This window comes from Rhinoraja longicauda, chromosome 21 (assembly GCF_053455715.1).
Source record: "Rhinoraja longicauda isolate Sanriku21f chromosome 21, sRhiLon1.1, whole genome shotgun sequence".
In the NCBI taxonomy this organism is placed as follows: Eukaryota; Metazoa; Chordata; class Chondrichthyes; order Rajiformes; family Arhynchobatidae; genus Rhinoraja; species Rhinoraja longicauda.
The window spans coordinates 6,337,816-6,361,425 of NC_135973.1; the positions used below are offsets into that span (position 1 = coordinate 6,337,816).

Consider the following 23,610-nt stretch of genomic DNA (forward strand, 5'->3'; position numbering starts at 1 on the left):
ACAGGGTACGGTTTACAGACACAATTTTAATTCAAGTTGACAAGTTGGAGAAATTGTACTGCTTTGAATTCCTTGTTTAGACTGTAATAGAATGTAGAGTGAAACTTGATCATCGGGAACACTGAAAAGTCCATGATGACATTGGTTAATTATGTGCTGCTAACCCTCTCTCTGTGACTGAAATCTCATTCAGGGGTTTTTTCTTCCCTTTGACCGCATTGGCCATGCCTGCCCTGTCCTCCCCACCTCCACCGCCACAAGACCAACACCCCATTATCCTCCCATCTCATCCGCTATCCCCACACCGAGTCTTCAACTTTGATCTGGTTCCAGCACCCTGGTGATCCTCTGCCTCATGGTCAACGCTCCCACGTCAGCTCCCACCAGCAGTTCAGCCAGTGTCCTGGGCCTCTGCTCCGTGTTCTCTATCATCATGGTTTGATGACGTTCAGCTTGGTCCATTTCCAAGTGGGGATGGTGAGATGCTGTGCTGCTTGTACTTGTAATCCTCTCGTTCCACCATATTTCAATGGTTCAATGGTGTTTTAGTTGTCACGTGTGCAACTGCACAGTGAAATTATTTTTGCATATATGACACACGTGGGCGCCGACATGTTTTGGTGCCATTTCCAAAGTCCGGTTGGCCCGCGGGCTCGATGTACTGGAGCAGTTCCCACGAACCGACATCCCTCTCCTCTACTCGTCCGGCCTTCTTTGTTTCCCGGGGGCACATCTCGCAGTCGACCTTGAAGGTGCTGGAGGCATTACTGCGGTTCACCCTCCTACCGGCCCTTGGTCCTCGCGTGTGACGTCGCCAGCTGACTCCTAGTTCTGCCTTGCCCCAAGACTTCGGCGGGACTTCACTTAAGGTTCACACTGATGTTGGATTGTTCATGGGAGGGATTGATACCCAAATGCCAATTGTTTTCATTCATGCAGGATATTTTCTCACTGGTGCTGTTCCAGGCAGAAATTTACAATTAACAATGTGTATAATGTCATCCTTGAACTTATCTACTTCCCCTGTGCAGGCTACCCTTAATGAAGCTCTGCCAAGATTTATCAAGGAAGTCAAAAGATTGGGACCTCCTGTTGAAGTGTTGATATTTATTGGACAGCTCAAGTTACAAAGACGGTCGAACAATTCAGCAAGTATGTAATGAGTATAAGCGTGTGTTGAATAATCAGCGTGGTGGGGAAGAGTAGTGTATTGATATGTTCCTGGGCTAATAAGCTGCAAACAAAGGCCCACCGAGTCCGGACCGACCAGCGATTCATGCATACTAACTCAATCCTGCTCACACCAGGAACAAATTACAATCTTACCAAGCCAATTCACCTACAAACCTGCACGTCTTTGGAGTGTGGGAGGAAACCAGAGTTCCCAATGTAAATCCACACAGATCACGGGGAGAATGTCCAAACTCCATACAGATAGCACCCGTAGTGAGGATCGAACTGGGTCTCTTGTGCCGTGAGGCAGCACTCCGCCGCTGCATAACCGTGCCACCCTCAAGGGTAATGTTAAGGGTAATGTTGGATAGAGAGTTGCAGCTTTCAGATCGAGCAGTGATGAAGGGCAGCTACATATATCCTGGCTGGGTAGGGTGCAGCTAGGAGGGTTACTCACATGGATTCAGGTTCCCATTCACCCGTTGCCCTCATCCTGCTTGGTGGTGAAGGTTGGGAGGAGTGGTCAAATGGTGTACTGGGCAGTCACGGTGTGCTGGAGTTGGAGGGATTGAGGGTAATGGATGGTGTATCGGTTCATTTAATGGTCCTTTCAATACATTATCTCTTCCCACAGCTTCCCATATATTGAACACATTGTTACCACCCCTCCTTTTTAGCACCTGTATCCCATCCGAAAACCCCTTAACCCACAGCATTAATCTGCCTTTCCTGCACCTCCATCAACTAACAGAGGTTTGTATTTGCAGTCTGTACAGAGGGAGTGATAGGTCCCGAGGACATCAGTGACCTGACGCCTGCAATCTACAATGCGGCCCAGTTGGACCTTTGTTTGAGTGATGCTGTGCTGAAAGATAACATTCTCCAACTGGGATCTCTTGCCTTTGATCAAACACAGCTGAAAGTGCTGAAAAATAGACTTCTACAGGTATGTAATCTCTGTGTAAGGACAGAGGAAGAACAACTCATTGATGATGTTTGTTGCTTTTGATTATTCCACGGTGCTGATATAACTTCGGGGACCATGAGAATCACACAATAAGTTAGATTAGTTCAGAAATACAGCGTGGAAACAGGCCCTACGGCCCACCCAGTGCGTACCGACCAGCGATCCCTGCATATTTACTCTATCCTACACAAACTGGGGACAATGTATACATTTATACAAAGCCAATTAACCTACAAACCTGTATGTCTTTGGATTGTGGGAGGAAACCGAAGATCTCAGAGAAAACCCACGCAGATGACGGGGACAACATACAAACTCTATACAGATAGCACCCGTAGTCGGGATCGAACCCGGGTCGCTAAAAGCATTGTAAAGCAGCAACTCTACCGCTGCACCACCGTGCCACCCCTACCACTTTGTGATAGAAGATATCACAAATAAATCAGATGATTGAATGACGGAGTAGACACGATGGGCTGAATGGCCTAATTCTGCTCCAATGTAATTTATGATTACCAAATAAAAGATATTAAAAGGAGATAAAAACCCTGTATTTTGTGTCAATGATATCCACCCTAAATACATATTGTTCAGGAACCTGGTACTTCCATTTATTTTGTTGTCAACTAGAGTCAATAGGGGTTGCACAGAGTTGCTGCCTCACAACGCCACGGACCTGGGTTCAATCCTGACTACGGGTGCTGTGTGTACAGAATTTGTGCTTTCTCCCCATGACCGTGTCAGTTTTCTCCGGGTGCTCCGGTTTCCTCCACACTCCAAAGACATGCAAGTTTGTAAGTTAATTGGGTACGATAAAAATTGTAAATTGTCCTGAGTGTGTGTAGGATAGTGCTTGTGACTAGGTGGGCTGATTCTGCACTGTATCTCTAACGTAAATAATGGGGTTTTGGCCAAATTCGAACAGGCAGGAAAGGCTTCAGTTTTATGTTCTGTCCAAAAGTCGGCACCTCCAACAATACAGAACAATACAGATCTCAGTTCCAGGGTTCTCCCATCATCGCTCCACCATGAGGGTTTGACAGGGAGTCATGTGAAACTTGGTGGGATATCTGTTCCAAATCTTTCCATGGAGGGAAAAACCACATGGGGTGGTAACTTCAAGGTGCAATGAAGAGAAGTGGAATTACATTGTAGCTCGGCATTTCAAGCTAAAGCAGAATTTACAGCCAAATTTTAACAACTAAAATGAAGGCTAACCTTGTTGACATTTCCATTCAGATTTATTCCAGTGGCCTCCCAGAAAACCAGATACAACTGCTGGGCAACATCTCCATCGTGTTCAATGCAACGGAAATCAGCAGCTGGAATATCACTCGAGTGGAGACACTTTCTGCATTGTTGAGGCGAGAGCAGGAAATCATAACGGTACTGACACCAGCAACGTTTTAATGACACCCTACTGGCGGAGACATTCTGACACTGATCAAAAGGATTTATAATAATAATAATAATAATGTATTTTATTTATATAGCGCTTTTCATATACTCAAAGACGCTTTACAGAGATTTAGAGAACATAGGGAAATGAATAAATAGATAAATAAGTAAATAAATAAACGAACAGAGAAAGGAGACAGAAGGTGAGGTGACCTTCAGTGGTTGAAGGCAGTACTGAACAGGTGAGACTTCAGCGATGTTTTGAATGTGGTGAGTGTGGAGGAGTCTCTAACGTTTTGGGGTAGTGAGTTCCATAGGGTGGGAGCAGCGATGGAGAAAGCCCTGTCCCCCCAGGATCTGAGTTTGGTCCGGATGTGGGGGGATAGGAGATTGGCAGCAGCAGAGCGGAGGGTGCAGGTGGGAGTGTGCCTGTGGAGGAGGTCGGTCAGGTAGGATGGGGCCAGGTTATGGAGGGCTTTGTAGGTTATGAGGAGGATTTTGTACTGGATTCTGTGGGGGATGGGGAGCCAGTGGAGTTTATAAAGGACGGGGGTGATATGGTCACGGATCGGGGTGTGGGTGAGTAGACGGGCAGCGGAGCTTTGAATGTATTGAAGTTTACTGATGATTTTTGCATCTTGGTTGAGTTTTATCAAAACTAGGAGGGACACCTCCAGACTTTGGTCCTTATCCATCATCTACATCAATGGATGTTTCAACGAATAAACACTTCTTGAGTTTAGAAGGATGAAGGGGGCGGGGGGGGGGGAGGGGGTGAATCTCACCGAATTGTGAAAAGGTGTAGCTAGAGTGAATGTGGAGAGGATGCTTCCACTAGTGGGAGAGTCCAGGACCAGCGCCATCTTTAATCAGAGGGTGCGGAATTTGGAATTTATTGCAACAGATGGTCATTGAAAGGTGGATATTGACAGATTCTCAATTAGTATGGGTGTCAGGGGTTATGGGGAGAGGGCAGGAGAATGGGGTTGGCAAGGATAGATAGATCAGACCTGATTGAATGGCGAAGTAGACTTGATAGGCTGAATGGCCTAATTCTGCTCCAAGATCTTATGAATTTATAATTCCTTCACTGAAAAGTTATTTAGATCTTATTGCATATTAAATTTAGAATAAAACCAACATCACAGAGCCGTTTGTAATTTATTTTGTGTTCTCCAAATGTATTTCTACAGGTTAAAGTCATCATCACAAGATACCTCCAGTTCAATGGTGTTCTTAATGCAGTATCTTTGAAAGCTGTTGGTGGAGGCAACTTGTGCATTCTGGACAGAGAGCAGCTGGTGAACATTGCAAACCTGACGTGAGTGTCACAGCTCAGAGCTTGATTGATGCCTGGAAAGGCAAAATAATCGAACGACAGAAGACCAATGTTGTCAAGATGCAGAGAATATTTTCAAAGATGTTGGCAAGACTCAAGGGCCTGAGCTATAGGGAGAGGTTGAGCAGGCCAGGACTCCAGTCCTTGGAGCGCAAGAGGACTAGGGATGATCTAACGGAGATGCACAAAATCATGAGAGGAATAGATCGGGTAGATGCACAGGGTCTCATGTCCAGAGTAGGGTAATCAAGAACCAGAGGACATAGGTTTAAGATGAAGGGAGAAAGATTTAATAGGAACCTGAGGGGTAACTTTTTTAACCAAGGGTGAAGGGTGTATGGGACGAGCTGACAGAAGAAAGAGTTGAGCCAGGTAATATTGCAATGTTTAAGAAGCATTTGGACAGGTACATGAATAGGACCAGTTTAGAGGGATATGGACTAAATATCCCTCAGGTGGGACTAGTGTAAGATGGGACATGTTGGCCGGTGTGGGCAAGTTGGGCCAAAGGGCCTGTAATCACGCTGTATGACTCTATGACACTAGCTGTGACTCTATGACCAAGGATGAAACACCCCATGGCCCAGTATTCATGAGCAAGAGCGGAAATGAAATTGTTAGTTCAGGCAGAGGGAAACCTGGGAGGATGCTCAGCACGGGTCAATGGGGCCACTGAGGACATTGAGAATGGGCGAGGGCTTCAGTGGGTCAAGGGTGCGGTGTCTGTCGTATACAGGTACTGGTAGGTGTTGGGAAACGGATGGCGTTGTTCTGGTCACTGGGTGAACTGGGTCTTGTGATGTCGGAGAGTGGAAGGTGTTCATGGCAAGCGTGAACAATGCCATGGACACCCTACTAGTCACTGCCTGCCATTCTGAAAAGGACCCGTTATCCCTACTATTTGCTTCCTGTCTGCCAACCAGTTCTCTATCCACGTCAATACCCTACCCCTAATACCATGTGCTCTAATTTTGTGGGATCTTATCAAAGGCTTTCTGAAACTCCAGATGTACCACATCCACTGGCTCTCTCTCATCCATTCTACTTGTGACATCCTCAAAAAATTCCAGAAGAGTAGTCAAGCATGATTTCCCCTTCATAAATCCATGCTGAATTTGACCGATCCTGTAGAGGAAAATAACTGCAAATGCTGGTACAAATCGAAGGTATCACAAAATACTGGAGTAACTCAGCGGGTCAGGCAGCATCTCTGGAGAGAAGGAATGGGTGACGTTTTGGGTCGAGACAGTTCTGCAGTCTGAAGAAGGGTCTCGACCGGGAACGTCACCCATTCCTTCTCTCCAGAGATGCTGGCTGACCCGCTGAGTTACTCCAGCATTTTGTGATACCTTTGACCGATCCTGTCACTGCTTTCCAAATGCGCTACTATTACATCTTTAATAAACTTCCCCATTCCTGATGTAAGGCTAACTGGTCTCTAATTCCCTGTTTTCTCTCTCCCTCCTTTCTTAAAACGTTGGCTGCCCTCCAGTCCTAGTCCAATGCCCAAACTTCGTACAGAGAGCACCGATCACCCTAGTTCTAGTTCTCTGTTCTCTGTTTCGCAAGTCCCTAACTGGTGCAATGGGGGGGTTGAAGCACAAACCGAGACTGACGATGTAATCTCACTCCCACAGGGACGCCGGGGCTCTGGAGTTTTCTTCTTGTCCTCAGTCAGTCAAAAGCCTCCTTTACGACCAGGCCGTCCTGGCACTGAGCTCTGAGCAAAACAAACCCATCCCATACTATCAACTGGTCAAGGCGTATCTTGGTAAGTCAATCAAAGTTTTATTTTACTCCTGAGTCTGATTTTGATGGTGGTCTCATGGTCGCTTAACCGAAAGATTAAGCTGTATGGGATCCACGGTGACTGGGCTTTTCCAATTCACATCTGGGTTACTCATAGATTAAGATGCACCGAGATACAGTGAAAGGCTTTGCTTTGCATCCAATCCAATCTGATAGGTTGGTTTGGTTTAGTTTAGATTAGTTTAATTTAGTTTAATTTCATCTCATTTAGGTTGGTGTCACGTGTACCGAGCGAGGTTCAATGAAAAGCACTTTCTCGTGTGTTATCCAGACAGTGGAAAGAGCATACATGAATAGAATCGACCCATCCACAGCGTGCAGACACAAGATAAAGGGAATAACATGTAGTGCAAGATAGAGTCCAGTAAAGTCTGATTAGAGATAGTCCGAGGATCTCCAGTGAGGTAGATGGTAGCTCTGGACCATTCTCTAGTTCTTGATACGATGGTTCAGGCACCTGATAATATCCCTGAATCTGGGGGTATATGCTTGCATGCTTGTGTACCTCTTCCCTGATGGGAGAGGGGAGAAGAGGGAGTGATCAGGGTGAGACTAGGCCTTGATTATGCTGCTGGCCTTGCCGAGGCAGTGTGAGGTGTAGATGGAGTCACTGGAATGGAGGTTGGTTTGTGTGATGGTCTGGGCTGCGTCCACAAGTCTCTGTAATTTCTTGTGGTCTTGGCTGGAGCTGCCCCAGGCTGTGTGAATGTGCAGAGCTGCAGCATTCATCTGAGAAATGTCTCTGCTTCCTCCAGGCGGTGCCGCAACTGATGACTTGAGGTTTCTTGCAATTAATGAAGTTAACATGGAGTTTGCAATCTTCAAGAATTTGAATCCGGAAGAAGTGCAGGTACAAATTGTCGGTGACAAACCTCTGACTGCTTAAGTATTGCAACGCGTTCAATTCCGATACTTCACATCCCCTCTCACAGCCAATCGCCCGCACGGACCCTCTGATCCTGAAACACTGCCGCAGATTACCAACATATCACACATTTAGCAACACATTACCAACACACATTTACAGCCGGCTTGTCTGAAATCTTAATGAACAAGAAAACCATGAACTCTATTTGAACTGATGATATTAGTCCTGATGAAGTGCGATATTTTGCCTGTTTTGCTCATTCATGAATTGTGTTTCCATCTCAGAATCTGACCGCCCAGAACATCATCGACCTGCTCGGGTTTAACCTGCAAGCTCTTCGAGATGGCGTGAATGAAACGGTCGTGATGCTTTGGGTGGCCTCAAACACTGAGTTTGAAGTCCGGAAACTTGGTTTGAAGGGTGGTATTCCAGATAATTCATCAGGTAACTGTCTCCGAAACAGCAGAGAGCACTTGCAATGATTACATTTTATCAAAGACTGGTGATTGAATGAGGTGTAGACCTGATGGGCTGGATACCTTAATTGTCCTCCTCCAGCTTATGAACTTATGAAGAATAATAAAACATTATCAGTACTACTTTGCAAAAATAATCACACACAATGATTACTCTAGTTAATCCAAGTGTTATAATTCAAATCTGTTATTAACTTCTTATACTTTCTCCTTCAGAAACAAGATTGTGCAGCAGTGTGAACAGGTAAGAATTTGACGTGAATGCCTTTTCTATCTATCCCCCCATGACACGCTGTTAACTTGTTGGTGCCTGACTTCATCTGTCATTGTGGAGAAATAAGGAACTGCAGATGCTGGTTTATACCAAACATAGGCAAAAAGTGCTGGAGTAACTCAGCAAGTCAGGCAGTATCCCTGGAGAAAAAGGACTGGTGACATTTCCGGTCGGTAGCCTTCTTTGGAACAAATGTCACCCATCCTTTTTCTCTAGAGATGCTGCCTGACCCACTGAGGTACTCCAGCACTTTGCCTCTATCTTACATCTATCACTGGTGGTGCCCAATTACTATTGTGCCTCACTTGGGAATGACAGATGACATGAAATTAAAGATTATTTTTTAATTATGTCCCCCTCTGTGCAATAAAAATAGGTTGTTTTGTTGTTTGTTTCTCAACTATTCTCCATCTGTAAAAGTAATTTTAATTTTCTTTGCACAGTTCGGCTATGAATGATTTCCTGACTGCAGTTAATGCAAGCCAACTGTGCAACTTCAATATCACACAGTTTGCTTGTGCAGAGGTAAGCATTTTCATGATTTGAATCTCACACAAAGACGTCAATGGCAGTTTGCACTTAAATAATAGTCATAGTTATAGAATCACACAGCGTGGCAACAGGCCCATCGGCCCAACTTGCCCACACCGACTAACATGTCCCATCTACAATATTTCCACCTGCCTGCATTTGCCCCATTTCCCTCTAAACCTGTCCTATCCATGTACCTGTCAAAATATTTGTTAAACATTGGAATGGTACCTGCCTCAACTACCTCCTCTGGCAGTTGGTTCCATACACCCACCAGCCTTTATGTGAAAAAGTTACTTCTGAAGTCCTATTAAATCTTTTCTTCCTCACCTTAAACCGATGTCCTCTGGTTCTCAATTCCCCTGCTCTGGGCAAGAAGCTCTGTGCATCCACCCAATCTATTCCTCTCATGATTTTGTACACCTCTATAAGATCACCATGAATAATGTTAAATGTTGTAGAGGTGCTCTATTAAGACTATGTGTGTCTGACTTCCATGAGTACATTTAACTGTTGTGCTTTGAATGGCTGGTTGGTGAACTATTGCTCATCGTTGATAGTGAACACCAATATGCTGGGATGTTATAATCTAAGGCAGCGTTTTTCCTTTGCAGCCTAAGCTATTGCTTTTCGGTTTAAGCAGTGACCTCTTGTCAGATGTGTTTCAGTGCTTCACTGGCCTGAAGCCTCTGAACAGGTCGAATGAAATGGCCCTGACTGTTTTCATTCAGAAGCTTGACGGAACCAGACTGATGGAGGCCCTGGACATGTTCAACAACAAGGTAATTCATCCAGGGAGGGAACTTGGGAACCATTTTCAGTGATGTAAGAATCTTTGGTATGGTTCAAAATACACGGTCAACACCTTGTAAACCGAGTAGTGAAAGGCTTGGATAGAGTGGATGTGGAGACAACCAGTGAGGAACATCCCATCTGTTCTCATCCCAGAGTTTCCACCTGTGCTGTTAACCTCTTGTTGGTAATAAATGTATTAAAATCTTTAGTCAGATGGTGGTGAATCTGTGGAATTCATTGCCACAGTCAATAGGTAGTTTTAAGGTGGAGATTGACGGATTCTTGATTAGTACGGTGTTCAGGAGTTATGGGGAGATGGCAGGACCCCAGAAGGGGGTTGAGAGGGAAAGATAGATCACCATGATTGAATGGCGGAGTAGACTTGATGGGCCGAATGGCCTAATTCTGCTCCTAGAACCTATGAACTAATGAAAGGTGTGATGTCGTTTCTACAAAGGAATCTCTGTCTCCACCGCTGACGTGTTGTGTTTTGTTTCAGACACGGAACACAACATTAATTCCCCTGATGACAAAGATGACGTTTCTGAATGCCTTGTGGGAGGTGGTGAGGACCAGGGATAACTTGACCAGTCCCGCCTTCCTGAGGAAGTGGTTCCAGGAGCAACTCCGGCCGTTCATTGCTGGCATTTCCCAGTCGGTGCTGGTGCCGCTGCTGAGAAGGGACATCAGCTGTGAAGGTTACCGAGCAGTGTGAGTGGACACCTCTCTTTTACAATCATCTGTTGTTGCATGTTGTATCGAGGAAGCAGACCCTGCGGAAGGCAATTTAACTTGTTCACTGCCATGGAGCACCCAGTACACAGTGCCTTACACAGGCAAGGGTCATTCCAAGATCCAACAGTAATTCTGTTTCTGGTTTTGGTTGAGTACTGCGCAAACACCTCATAAGTGGTTATCTCGCGCAGGTCGGAGTGAGTAGAATCACCCGGGTGCCTTTTACACGTCTGCAAGTCGCAGATTGTCTTTAGGGTTATTTTTGCAGTGAGGAGCTAATCCTTCTGAAGATGAGAGGTGGTGTGAAACGAAAGAGGAAGATGAGCTACGCTCAGGAACATTTTCAGGCTATTTCGATACTAATCTTTGGCAGAGTTTTCTGACAGTATAACAGGCAATCTTTATGGTGAACTACCTTTCAATTAGCTGAAGTTTGAGGCATCATTTGGGAAGGATCCTAAAATTGTTCTCACCAGTTGAAAGGTGACTATTGATCTGGTGCTTGACAAATAATGACATTAATATCTATTTGTTTAGCTTAAATGGCCTGAATTATGGATTTGCTGAAATGCCGCGTGAAACACGGGAAACTGTGCTGAGACTATGGATCTTTGGTTACCTCAACAATACAGGTGAGATGGAAAGGCATTCGTAAATGATAACAAAGAGAAATTGACTTGTAATTCTCAATGCCCCAGTCTTTCACCCTGTCGTTGTTAGTCTGCGGCATAATTTAGCTTCCAGACGTTTAGGCCGCACGCTGACTGTGTGGAGTTTGTACGTTCTCCCAGTAATCTGCGTGGGTTTTCTCCGGAAAGCTCCAGATTCCTCCCACACTCCAAAGACGTACAGGTTTGTAGGTTAATTGGCTTGGTATAATTGTAAATTGTCCCTAGTGTGTGTAGGATAGTGTGGGAATCGCTGGACGGCGTGGACTCTTTGGGCCGAAGGGCTTGTGTCCACGCTGTATCTCTAAACTAAACTAAACATTTACACTGAATAAAGTATCATTTTTGTCAAATGCATCATATTTATTTTCTTTCCTCTCAGCATTCCCGTTGCGTTGTTTTGAAAATGGCAGCGTTACCATCTACGTGAAAAACTATTTCCAAAGTTTTGCCGGTTTGCTCAATCTGACAGATGCATTTTTCCTGACTCCTGAGGTAAAAGCAAAATTATTCCTTTGGGTTTATGCAAGTATGAGTGATTGTTAATTTTTCTTTTGAGACAATATTAAATGTACGGATGTGTTGGAGGGAACTGCGGATGCTGGTTTACACCGAAGATAGACACAAGATGTTAGAGTAACTCAACGGGACAGGCAGCATCTCTGGAGAAAAAGGATGAGCGACGTTTTGGGTCTGAAGAAGGGTCTCGGCTCGAAATGTCACCCATTTCTTCTCTCCAGGGATGTTGCTTGTCCCGTTGACTTACTCCAGCTTTTTGTGCTTATTAACAGCACTGATGCTTTCCGATACATTTACACGTAAATGGAACCTTGACACTGTGTCCAGGTGTGATATGTGGACTATTTCTGGTCATGGAGGTAAAATTGTCATTCTTATTGTTACAGGTGATCAATGTTACCGATCCCCGTGACTTGGTTGATGTGCTGAGCATGCCTGGATTCATTAATGACAACCAGATCCTGACCAGAGTGTTAGCCTTTGTCCAACCCATTGACAAACTGGCTGCATTCATAGACCGATTCAATGAAAGAACCCAAGACGTGAGCAGCAGCTGTTTTTATGTTTCCTGTCATACGTTGTAGTGTTGATCACATGGAGGGGTTTTCAAACAGATAGGGACACCTTAAGTTGTTGTGTGATTTGTGACCCTTGTGTTTGGTCCAGTGCTTCGCACGCAGAAGGAATAATGATAGGACTGGTCCTGGGTGTGGAGGCTTTGACTGAAAGCACACAGTGCTTGTGGAAGAGAATTTGTAGAATTTACAAGATGTGTTAATTTTGGAGACACAACATGGAAACAGGCCCTTCGGCCCACCGAGTCCACGTCGACCATTCATCACACGTTCACACTCCCTACGTATTAGGGGCAATTTTTCAGAGGCCAATCAACCTGCAAACCCGCAGGATATTGGGATGTGGGTGAAAGCCGGAGCACCCATAGGAAACCCATGCTGCCATAGGGAGAATGTGCAAAGTCCACTCAGACAACACCCGAGATCAGGATCCATCCCAGGCTTTAGTTTTAGTTTGACAGATACAGTGTGACAGAGATACGTCGCCCGTGCCGACCAACGATCACCTGTTCACCAGTTCTATCCTAAACACTAGGGACAATTTACAGAAGCCAAAAGCTTCAGGTGTCACATCATTCTGTTAAATTGAAGGTGTACAATTTTAACAGAAGCCTGTTTCCTCTCCCTTTGCCAGAGTAAACTCTCAGCCGCTAACCGAGCTGCGATCCTGGAGGGTGTGTGGCCTCTGTTCACCAGCAGTCTGCCTGTGCTCAATGTCACCCAGGTGGATCAATGGCTTCAGTTCAGATTAACTCCATATGTGCCATTCATCACTTCTGCCCTTTTGGCTTCCAACAACAGCCTGAGGATCGACTGCCTTTCCTACCGGAAAATGTAAGTACACCTACGTTGAATGTACATTCCACGGGTAAACCCCTCAAGTGTGTCAGTCATCCCAAGTGATTGGCTTTCTCAGTGCGTTATCTCTGAGGTGCAGTCAACTGATTGATTGAAACTGAGCATTGTGTTGAAAAAAAATCCCATGTCTTGTGGGAAGGAACTGCAGATGCTGGTTTAAAGCTGGAGTAACTCAACGGGACAGACAACATCCTGCTTTTTGTGTCAAAAAGAATGTAGATTTATAAAGCGAATTGTCGTGGTGATTTTTGGGTGTGAACTTGAAAGGGTTCCCGCCGGGCCGTGCGGCCAGAAGTCGGCTGTGGACTGGGAACGCGGCCGGATGCCTTTATCGAGGCAGCGGCGACAGTGAGGTCCACGGCTGATGAGAGTGTGGAGGGATCGCCATGAGGGTGGGGAAAGAACAATGGACAACTGGGCGTGAGGCAACCGCTATAAGGGACGGGGAAGAACAATGGAGGACCTGTCATGGCGGGACCGCCGTGAGGGCAGGGGGGAGGACAAAAGGAGAACCCGACGTGCTTGTTGTAAATTTGTCAGTGCCGTAGGTGGCCGCTATTTGTATACATTGGGTATACCAGCAAAGAATTTCACTGTGCGAAATGTTCGAAGAAGAGTCTTGACCAGAAACGTAACCCATTTCTTCTATCCAGAGATGCTGCCTGTCCGCCTGAATTACTCCAGCATTTTGTGTCTATCTCATGTCTTAGTTACTGAATGTGTTACATATCATCGAATGAGAGAGAGGAATGGAGAGTCTGTTTCAGCGGATATATTTGTATAAACGCAAGAGTCGTGATGACCAAGTCAATAGGTATTTTTAAGGCAGAGATAGATAGATTCTTGATTATTTTGAGTGTCAGGGGTTATAGGGAGAAGTTGGCAGATTGGGGTTAGGAGGGAGAGATAGATCAGCCATGATTGAATGGCGGCATAGACTTGATGGTCCAAATGGCCTAATTCTGCTCCAATCACTTATGACCATATCAATATTTAGACTAGATAACCAGACTCCAATTGAGCAATTTTATACAAAATCCATAGTAGTTTGATGCTGGGGCAAGGTTGTAGTTAGGGTTGTGTGGTTTGGGTCAAGAGCCTGATGGTTGATGAGACGAAGCTGTTCCTGCACCTGGATCTTATGGTTCTCTGGGCCATGCCTCTTCCCGACAGCAGCAGTGAGATGAGAGCGTGGCTGGGGTGGTGTGGATCTTTGACATTGGCTGCCCTCTTGAGGCAGTGCATCCTGTAGGTCTCTTCAATGGTGGAGAGATCAATACCCGTGATGGACCAGACAATGTCCAACACTATCTCCATCCTCCTTTGTTCCTGGTCATTCTTGGCACTGATCGAGTATCTCTCACCACGTGTACATGTAACGAAACACTGATTGAATGTTACCATTAGATTGTATGGTGCTACACTTTCAGTTCTATTGTCGTGAGTTATATTGTTTTCTTTAGTAACTGTAGTCAAGCTGATGATGATATTCTAAATGTTATTAAATTTCTTGAATTTCTCCTTTAGTGTCAGAACATTGAATGCTCCCTACAGTGAACTTACTGCAGACAAACAGAGGGAAATCTATGAGGGCATCAAATCTTATCTCCAGCAAGGTGACGTTACGCTTTCTTGTTGAAAAGCTCCAGAGGTGGAGTTGTTATGACCCGTCGTAGTCAAAGATGGCCCGAGAACCATAAGATCCAGGTTCAAGAACAGCTTATTCTCATCAACCATCAGCAGAGTTCTAGTTGCTCCCCAGGGTACAGAGATTGACTGTCTCCACGCCAATCAGCGATCCCCGAGCACTGGCACTATCCTACCCACTAAGGACAGTTTACAGTTTTTACCGAAGCCAAATTAACAAACCTGTCCGTTTATGCACTATGGGAGCAAACCAGAGCACCCGGGGACAACCCATGCTGTCATGGGGCGAATGTACAAACTCCGTACAGACAGCACCCAGAGTCAGGATCAAAACCTTGTCTCTGGCGCCGTAAGGCAGCAACTCTGACGCTGTGCCACCATGTCACACTGTAAGATACAGAATGTAGAATATAGTACTCAGTGTTGTAGCCTAACAGTTCGATAGACAACGTCTAATCTCCACAGTGAGGTAGATGTCGAGGTGAATGAGACGGTATCCCCACTTATGGAATGTTTTTGGGCGACCAGATGCCACTCGGTTCACCTGCTCTTCCTCCTTTATCCCCCATCTACCCCTGACTCACCAACACCCTGACCTTCAACCAGATTAACTGTGCTTCACCGAAGAACATGATGATTAGTTCTATCAATAACCATCTAGTTTAGTTGGTTAATTCTAGTTTAGTTTATTGTCTTGTGTCGAGGTGCCGACAAAGGCTCTTGGAGCCTGTTATCCAGTCAGCAGAAAGATAATGCATGATTACAATCGAGCCATTTATAGTGTACAGGTACAATAACGCTTAGTGCAAAGGTAAAGCCAGTAAAGTCCAATCAAAGTTAGTCCAAGGGTCGCGGTAGGATGGTTCGGTTGCCTGATACAGCTGGGAAGAAACGGTCCCTGCTGTTGGGCGTGGAAGTGCAATTCCTGCTTGATCGTGGAAATGATGTTCGGCATGACTTTTCATTTTCCACAGAATTAACGTGGAATTATTTTTCTTACAGGTCCCAAGCCCACGTGCTATAATGTTACTGATCCCGCCCTGAACTCCACTGCCTGGTTTGCTCAATATCTGGGGCTTTACATGAATCACATATCCAGGGTGGATCTTCTGTCCTTCTTCAATAATGAATCTGAGGTACATATTCTCCTTTAAACTTTTGATTGGGATTGTCAAACATCGAGTTGCCCGGGTAACCAGCTACTTGTGGAAATCAATTTTGAAAAATGTAACTGTGGAGATGAAGAGGAGTTTCTTGAGTCAGAGGGTGGTGAATCTGCAAAATTCATTGCCACAGAAGGCTGTGGAGGCCAAGTCAATGGATATTTTAAAGGCGGAGATTGACAGATTATTGATTAGTATGGGTGTCAGGGGTTATAGGGAGAAGACAGGAGAATGGGGTTGGGAGGGGAAGATAGATCAGCCATGATTGAATGGCATAGACTTGATGGGCAGAATGGCCTAATTCTGCTCCTACAACTTATGAACTTATGAACTATTTCACAAAGCACAAAGTGCTGGAGGAAGTCAGTGGGTCAGGCAGCATCTGGGGAGGGCATGGACAGTCGACAATTCTGGTCGACTCAATTTGGAAGTAAGGTCCTAATGTGAAATTCTTGCTCAGGAAGGCTGTCAAAGGTTATGGGGAGAAGACGAGAGAATGGGGTTGAGAGGGGAAAGTAGATCGGCCAGATTGAATGGTGGAGTAGACTGGACGGACCAAATGGCCTAATTCTGCTCCTATTTCTTGCGGAAAGGTCGCCTGTATTTTGCTTCCACAGATGCTGCCTGATCCGCTGTGTTCATCCTGCACTTTGCATTTTACTCGGGATTCCAGCATCTACAGTCTCTCATATCTCAAACTTAAGTGTTAGCCTTCCAGAGGTATAAATCCTTGTTAGAAGTAGCAAATAAAGCAGGAACTTACAAACCAGTCACATTTCAGAAATCTTTGGATAAGAAAATTGATGGGAGTGCAAAATAAGCTTCAAGTTTGATGCAACCACACAATATTCTATTAAACGTCATCTGTGGTTTGGAAGCTTTCTTACAATCCACGTTATCCATCATAGTGTGTTTCACCAACACGAAGCTGAATCTTTATTTCTTTCAAAGATTAGTCATCAAAAGACTTCTTCCAGTTAAATATTTGTAATTTCTTCTCAACCTTGTGCAGATTCAACGATTTGCTGAAAACCCTGAAAACCTGGCACTCTTGGCAAATCTGACGTTACCCAGTGAAGTTTCAAAGTTGTACCTCAACTTGCTGGTCAGAAACAACTCTAATGTGACTGTCTTAAGGTAGGTCTTTGACATCATCTCTCCCTGACAGGAGTGAAGCAGTTTAATGTTGTATTGTGAAAAGGCTGGGGGCATTGCGGGTGTGAACAACATTTCTTGATCATCCGGGTTTCCCCTGAGAAGGTGGTGGTGGGTCACTTCCTTAAACCATTCATGATGTGTGGACCAATGTACACAGTCGTCCCAGAGTTGACCACTCTGCCATTTAAAATGGTTTGATTGTCACATTGCATTGCAGTCGATGCCACAATAATCTGTCACCTTATTTGTAGTCTTGCTTGTTGAGAGGGGCTTCCTTCCTCAAGTTCAAGGCTTTGCGTTGTTTTGAGTTTAAAGCTGTAAATAATCCAATTACCAGCAACTGAGAAATATAGAGAGACTAAGTAAAGCCAATTTTCATGAAGGGGCATCACAGTGACACAGTGGCAGAGTTGCTGCCTTACAGTGGCAGGGACCCAGGTTTGATCCTGACCTCGGGTGCTGTCTGTACAGAATTTTTACGTTCTCCCCGTGACCACGTGGGTTTTCTCCTGTTGCTCCGGTTTGTCGCACACTACAAAGTTTAAGTTAGTGCTCATATACGGGGTGATCACTGGTCGGCGCAGACTCGATGGGCTGAAGGGCCAGTTTCCAAGCAATATCTATAAAGTCTAAAGGTAGTTCCTCTTTCACAGTAAAATTAGATATTAATTGGAAAACTTAGGAACTGATGCAAGTTGGGGGATGATGTGTAAAGTATCTTGATGATTCTTCAAAGTTTGCTTGTGTAACAATTCTATAATAGCTCCAGGGAGGGAGAATACTCCATCTCTGTGAGATTGGCTCACACATTGTGCGACTGGCATCTATCTCTTGCAGCCTCCCAGACTCTCTGTTTTGCTTCATTGACGGTACTTCACAGCCCTTGAGTGGACAGGAAATCTTGTCTGTGATCGAGAAGGTAAACCAAGTGTGTGAGCCTGGTGTGTCCCCGAACACAACTGCCAATGGGATCTCACCCGCTGAAGGTCCGACAGATGAACAGCTTCAGGTGAGAAATACTTCCTGTAAAACATTTTGCTGAAGCAGGTGTTGTGAAAGATGCTCGGTGTTAATGCCTTGCTGTTCATTCTTTCAGTTGGCGGTAGTTTTAGTGGGCAAAATCGACACCTTTTCAGTCAGCACTTTGAACGCTTTGGGGCAAACCGCAGTCGGACTGTCGCTGTCACAGGTTAACAAAATTGATGGGAACACTTTGGAGCGAGCCCTGCCAAACCTGGGCAGCGTCAGAGGCTGGAACATTGGCCAGGCTAATTCCATCGTCAACAGGCTACTAAAAGACGGTTATCAAGTAAGTTAATGAAAAAAACAGTAATGAATCAATTAGTAACAAGTGAATAAAATGAATGCTCATATTATCTCGAGCCTCTGGTGCTTAAGTGAATTTGCTTTACAAGGTTAAAATCTGTATCTGAGCAAAGAATTTTCAAAGAGCTGCATGTAAAGATATTGACTGTGCAACACCACACATTTCTCTGTATTAAATTCCATCAACCATTCCTCAGCCCATTTACCCAACCCATCAAGATCCCACTGCAATTTTTGACAACCATCTTCACTCGTGACATTACCACCCACTTTTGTTTCATCTGCAAACTTGCTAACCATGCCATGTACATTCTCATCCAAATCATAGAAATGGACCCTGCACCAAACCCTGAGGCATACCACTAATCACAGACCTCCAGTCCGGAAAGCAACCTTCCACCATCACCCCCTGTTCCAGTCCATGAAGCCAATTTTCTATCCATTCAGCTACCTTTCCTTGAATCCCATGGGATCTATCCTTCCAGAGCAGCCTACCATGTAGACCCATGCAGAAGCTAAGTTCTTCCACAGCAGTATTTGGTCTTAATGCCAAATGTACAATGGTGCAAGCAATGGGAAGATCAGCCAATATTTTCAGTCATTTCTCACTAAATATTCTCTGACATGGGGAATGGGGGAGGTAATCACAATATTATGCCACAAATCTTGAAAATGAATTCTTGATAGCATGGTCAATTTGTGACATTTGCCTTTCACTTTTCACCCAGGTCAATGACACGAATAGACTGCTGGGTCTGGGAAGCCTGGTTGTCGGTATTCCCAGCAATGTGTTCCAACGTATTAATCCTAAGATATTGATCAATGTCATCGCAAGCAGTAGGTTTGGTGAGGATATTAGAAGTGCACCACAATCTATACGGACGATCTGTGTTCTGCAGGTGAGCAATTGTCACGGGTACAAAACGCAATCTGTTTCTCACGGTCTATCTAGATGTTATCAACGTTAATGCTGTTGTGTGATACCAGTTCTCGTCTTCCCGTAAATTCTATCCTATTTTGTTGTAAATCAGGTGCTGAGAAACGTTAACAACCCAGCTGCCACTGTGAGGAACATCACATCTGTTCTTGTCGAAGAGATTCCACCTGTGCTGTTAACCTCCAACCTAAGCCTCAGCGACGTCAACAATAAACGGTGGACTCCCAGTCAGGTAGATGATCTGGTTGTTTACAGCAGGGACGACGGCTGTAATGATGGAGATCTCATTGAAACTTACTGAAGAGTGAAAGGCCTTGACAGAGTAGATGTGGAGAGGATGTTTCCACTAGTGGGAAAGTCTAGGACCAGAGACCATAGCCTCAGAATAAAAGGACTTACTTTTAGTAAGGAGATGAGTGATAATTTCTTTAATTAGAGGGTGGTGAATCTGTGGATTTCATTGCACAGATGGCCGTGGAGGCCAAGTCATTGTGTATTTTTAAGGCGGAGATTGACAGATTCTTGATTAGTACGGATGTCAGGAGTTACGGGGAGTAGGCAGGAGAATGGGGTTGACGGAAATATAGATCAGCCATGATTGAATGGAGGAGGAGACTTGATGGGCCGAATGGCTTAATTCTGCTCCTATAATCTAACTTATGAAAGTCAGCTGCTTCATGCCATTGTACGTTAGATGTCGGGAATATTGTCCCATTCATGTTGTGTGAGCGGTGAATGTATGAACACTCCATAACCCTGTTACATTAGTTATTAATTCAAATCCTTTTCTTCCATAGTCTGCCGTTTTCTTTCAAGATGTGGTCAGATCCAACAACAATTTTGAGACGTAAGCAATGCTCTTTTAATTTCTGCAGTTTTTGATGCCTAATTCAGGGTTGCCATGCCTGAGCTCCCAATGTGGCATTGTTGTCCATGTATTTAGCAGGAGTGTTGGTGTCATCATTCGTGCACTTGAGTTGAGTTTGAGCGTTCTCGTGTAGTTTCTAACACAGCCAATGATTTGTGTGACGGCCAATTTACATCAGTAATTAAACTGTTGTGAATGAAGGGCACTTGTTGATTTTGCCAGAGTTATGTTCACCAGCTGAATGTTCTGTCCCGTGCTTTGACAACGTCTAAAATCACAACCTGAGATGTTATCATTCGGGAATGCAATGGGTGGAGGTTGTGATTAAAGGTTTTAAAGTGATGACAAAAGTGGACTGTTTAGATATTAATATTGCCACAACCTGTTCCAGATTGTCGCCTGCTGTCCTCAGAGGCTTTAGTTGTGGTGCAACGAAAACCCTCCCTTTCCCAGCATTTCTGAAGCTCGTTCAAGCAGTGAAGGATAAAGAGGTCGTGCTTGATGAAAGTCAGGTGAGAACATTCAAAGAAGCGTGAAAGATACCTCCAGTTAACCTACTACTGAAGCAAAACTACAGCGGGATGTAGAGAGGAAAATAACTGAGAATAAAAGTATCTCCATGCTTCAGTTCCCAAAGTGACGTTGTTGTCTGTCATTTCAGCTTGAATGTATGGCTGGAAGACTCACTTCTGCAAGAACTGAACTCGCCTTGGATGTCTTACCTGCAGATGTTCTGCTGTTCAAGTATGTTGTGTTTCCTTGGAACAGTTTCCTCAGTTTACTTTAGTTTAGAGAGACAGCGCGGAAACAGGTTCTTCCGCCCACCGAGTCCACTCCGACCAAGGATGCCCGCACATTATCACTATCCTACGGGTCCCTGGGTCCCTGGCGCTGTAAGGCAGCAACTCTACCTCTGCGCCATTGTACGGCCCCAAGTTATTTGTTGAATAGACCATTGATGCTGATGTTTGCCAGATCTGTCATAAACCAGGGTACTTGCTGTTATCAGTTAATGGAAACATAACGTGAGCACATGGACTCAAAGTATTATGTGTATTCCTCACTGTGATAGTTGTCCTCGGTGCCCAAGCACAGAGGTGGTGTGGGGAATGGAAATCTCAGGGACTCACACTAAATTATATCTGGAAAGTATGAGGTAGAAATGGTGGTGCATCCCAATGGATGTGATGTATGATCCTGGGCCTCACGTTCAACAAGACTGAGTCAATGTGGAGGGGTGTGGGGGAGAGAGGCTGGGTGAACAGTGGTCCCAATGGGGACATGGTGTGGGGCAGATTAATTGGGTGAGCCATCAGAGGACCAGAGCCTTGGGCAGCAAGGTCGTTGGATGGCTTGTCAGAGGCTTTGTGCCGGGAGCAAGGGGTTGGAGGTTTGGGCCCATTGGCCGTTCAGAGGCTCACGATAATTGAACAAATGGAGAAAGAAGGCTGAGGTTGACCGGGGAATCGGCTGTAAGATCAGTGCATGGGTTAGCCAGTACTGTGAGGACATGTTGGATGTCTGAGGGACAGATGGACAAAGAGTAACCTTGGACCTTAATGTAGTGAGGTCCAGACTATTGTTGCACTGTTAATGTCCAGTTGTACCAAGCGAGACTCTGAATGGTCACAAAGTGCTGGAGTAACTCAGCAAGTCAGGCAGCATCCCTGGAGAACATGGATAGTTGACCTTTTAGGTAGGGACCATTCTATAGACTAATTGTAGGGGGAAGGAGAGACAATGAATGATCCTTGATCAGACCCTGTGGTCCAAACTTCCCTGCAATGCTCCAAAAAGATTGTTCCACAGGGAATGACAGACAGAAAAATGCCAGGTATTGCTATTTCAGATTCCATTTAGGTGCAAAGTGACCACAATTACATCTCGCTTCAGAACAAGTATAGAAGTTGGGAGGTCATGTTGTAGTTGCATAAGACGTTGGTGAGACCGCATGTAGAGTATTGTGTTCATTTCCTGGCACCATATTTTAGGAAAGATGTTGTCGAGCTTGAAAGAGCTCACAGAAGATTTACAAGGATGTTGCCAGGACGAGAGGGTCTGAGCTATAATGAGAGGTTGAGTAGACTGGGTCTCTATTCCTTGGAACGCAGGAGGATGAGAGGTGATCTTCGAGAGGTGTATAAGATCATGAGAGGAATAGATTGTGTAGATGCAAGGAGTCTCTTGCGCAGAGTAGGGGAATCGAGGACCAGAGGACATAGGTTCAAGTTGAAGGGGTAAAGATTTAATAGGAATCTGAGGGGTAACTTTTTCACACAAAGGGTTGTGTGTGTGTGGAACAAGCTGCCAGAGGGGGTAGTTGAGGCTGGGACTATCCCAACATTTAAGAAAAAGTTAGACAGGTACATGGATAGGTTAAGTTTGGAGGGATATAGACCAAGCACAGGCAGGTACGACTAGCGTAGTTGGGACATGTTGGCCGGTGTGGGCAAGTTGGGCCAAAGGGCCTCTCTCCACACTGTATCACTCTGTGACACTAAGTATGTTTTCTATCGTGTGGTAATGAAGTGAGGATAGCTGTGCATCAGGCGTTTTGGCCATGTGTGTGCATGTCTGGATGCGTGCGTGTCGATGAGGGAGCCTACAAAGGAGGACAGGGTGGGGATGGGTGTGAAAGCATGTAAATGTGGGCTGGGAAATTGTAAATGATTCTTAGGATTAATTAGATTTATTATTGTCATATGCACTGAGGTACAGTGAAAAGTTTTGTTTTGCATTCTATCCATACCAATCAGCAAATACTAAACATAAAGACTATCAAGTCAAATTCCAGTACATTAGGTAAAGGAAAGGGAAAGATACAGTGTGCAGAATATAGTTCACAGCATTATAGGGCACCAATCCCATAGGCAAAGTCCAATGTCCATAATGGGGAAGAGGTGTATCAAACATTACCCATGCTTATGGAAGAATGGTTCAGAAGCCTGATAATAGAGGGGAAGAAGCTGTTCCTGAGTCTGATGGTGCACACTTTCAAACTCCTTCATCTTCTGCCAGTCGGGAGCAGAGAGAAGAAAGAATAACTTCATATCAATAATATAATCTTGTGTATTTTATGTTTTGCTTCGTAGTTATCAACACTTCAGGACTCAGTTCAACTTCAACTGCCGGGAGTTCTTCAAATTAGTTGGGAAATCGAACGTTAATACCTTACGGAAAGTATCAGCAAGAAAGCAAAGTATTCTGAATGATGCCAAGACCTGCCTGGTAAGGATGAAGTGCTCAGCAAATGAAAACCTGGGGTTGATGAACCCGTTATCTTGGGCACACCTCCCTGTGATCGCACTGTTTAAATTGATAATAAATGTGCCACCCTGACACTTTGTCAATAATTGCACTGGGTGCAAGTGAGGAGGTTTATCAGTTCAGTTCAATTTGGTTTATTGGCACGTGTTCCGAAAAGCTTTTGGTTTGTGCTAACCTGTCAGCAGAAAGACAATACATGATTACAATTGAGCCATTTAAGGGAATAACGTATAGTACAAGATAAAGCCAGCAAAGTCTG

The 23,610-nt window shown here is 44.9% G+C and overlaps 1 protein-coding gene across 1 annotated transcript; it reads left to right on the forward strand.

Annotated features, from left to right (window-relative positions):
* The first annotated feature begins 1,630 nt into the window (after positions 1-1,630).
* LOC144604163 (uncharacterized) lies at positions 1,631-20,620 on the forward strand. Its single transcript, XM_078418368.1, has 24 exons — positions 1,631-1,747; positions 1,925-2,119; positions 3,380-3,526; positions 4,732-4,859; positions 6,515-6,648; positions 7,442-7,536; positions 7,839-7,998; positions 8,247-8,274; positions 8,748-8,829; positions 9,450-9,617; positions 10,130-10,341; positions 10,903-10,997; positions 11,416-11,528; positions 11,939-12,094; positions 12,762-12,961; positions 14,513-14,601; positions 15,635-15,768; positions 16,808-16,932; positions 17,791-17,962; positions 18,050-18,262; positions 19,008-19,178; positions 19,311-19,448; positions 20,014-20,063; positions 20,476-20,620. The coding sequence occupies exons 1-24, from the start codon at positions 1,631-1,633 to the stop codon at positions 20,618-20,620; spliced, it is 3,267 nt and encodes a 1,088-aa protein (XP_078274494.1).
* Positions 20,621-23,610: the final 2,990 nt, after the last annotated feature.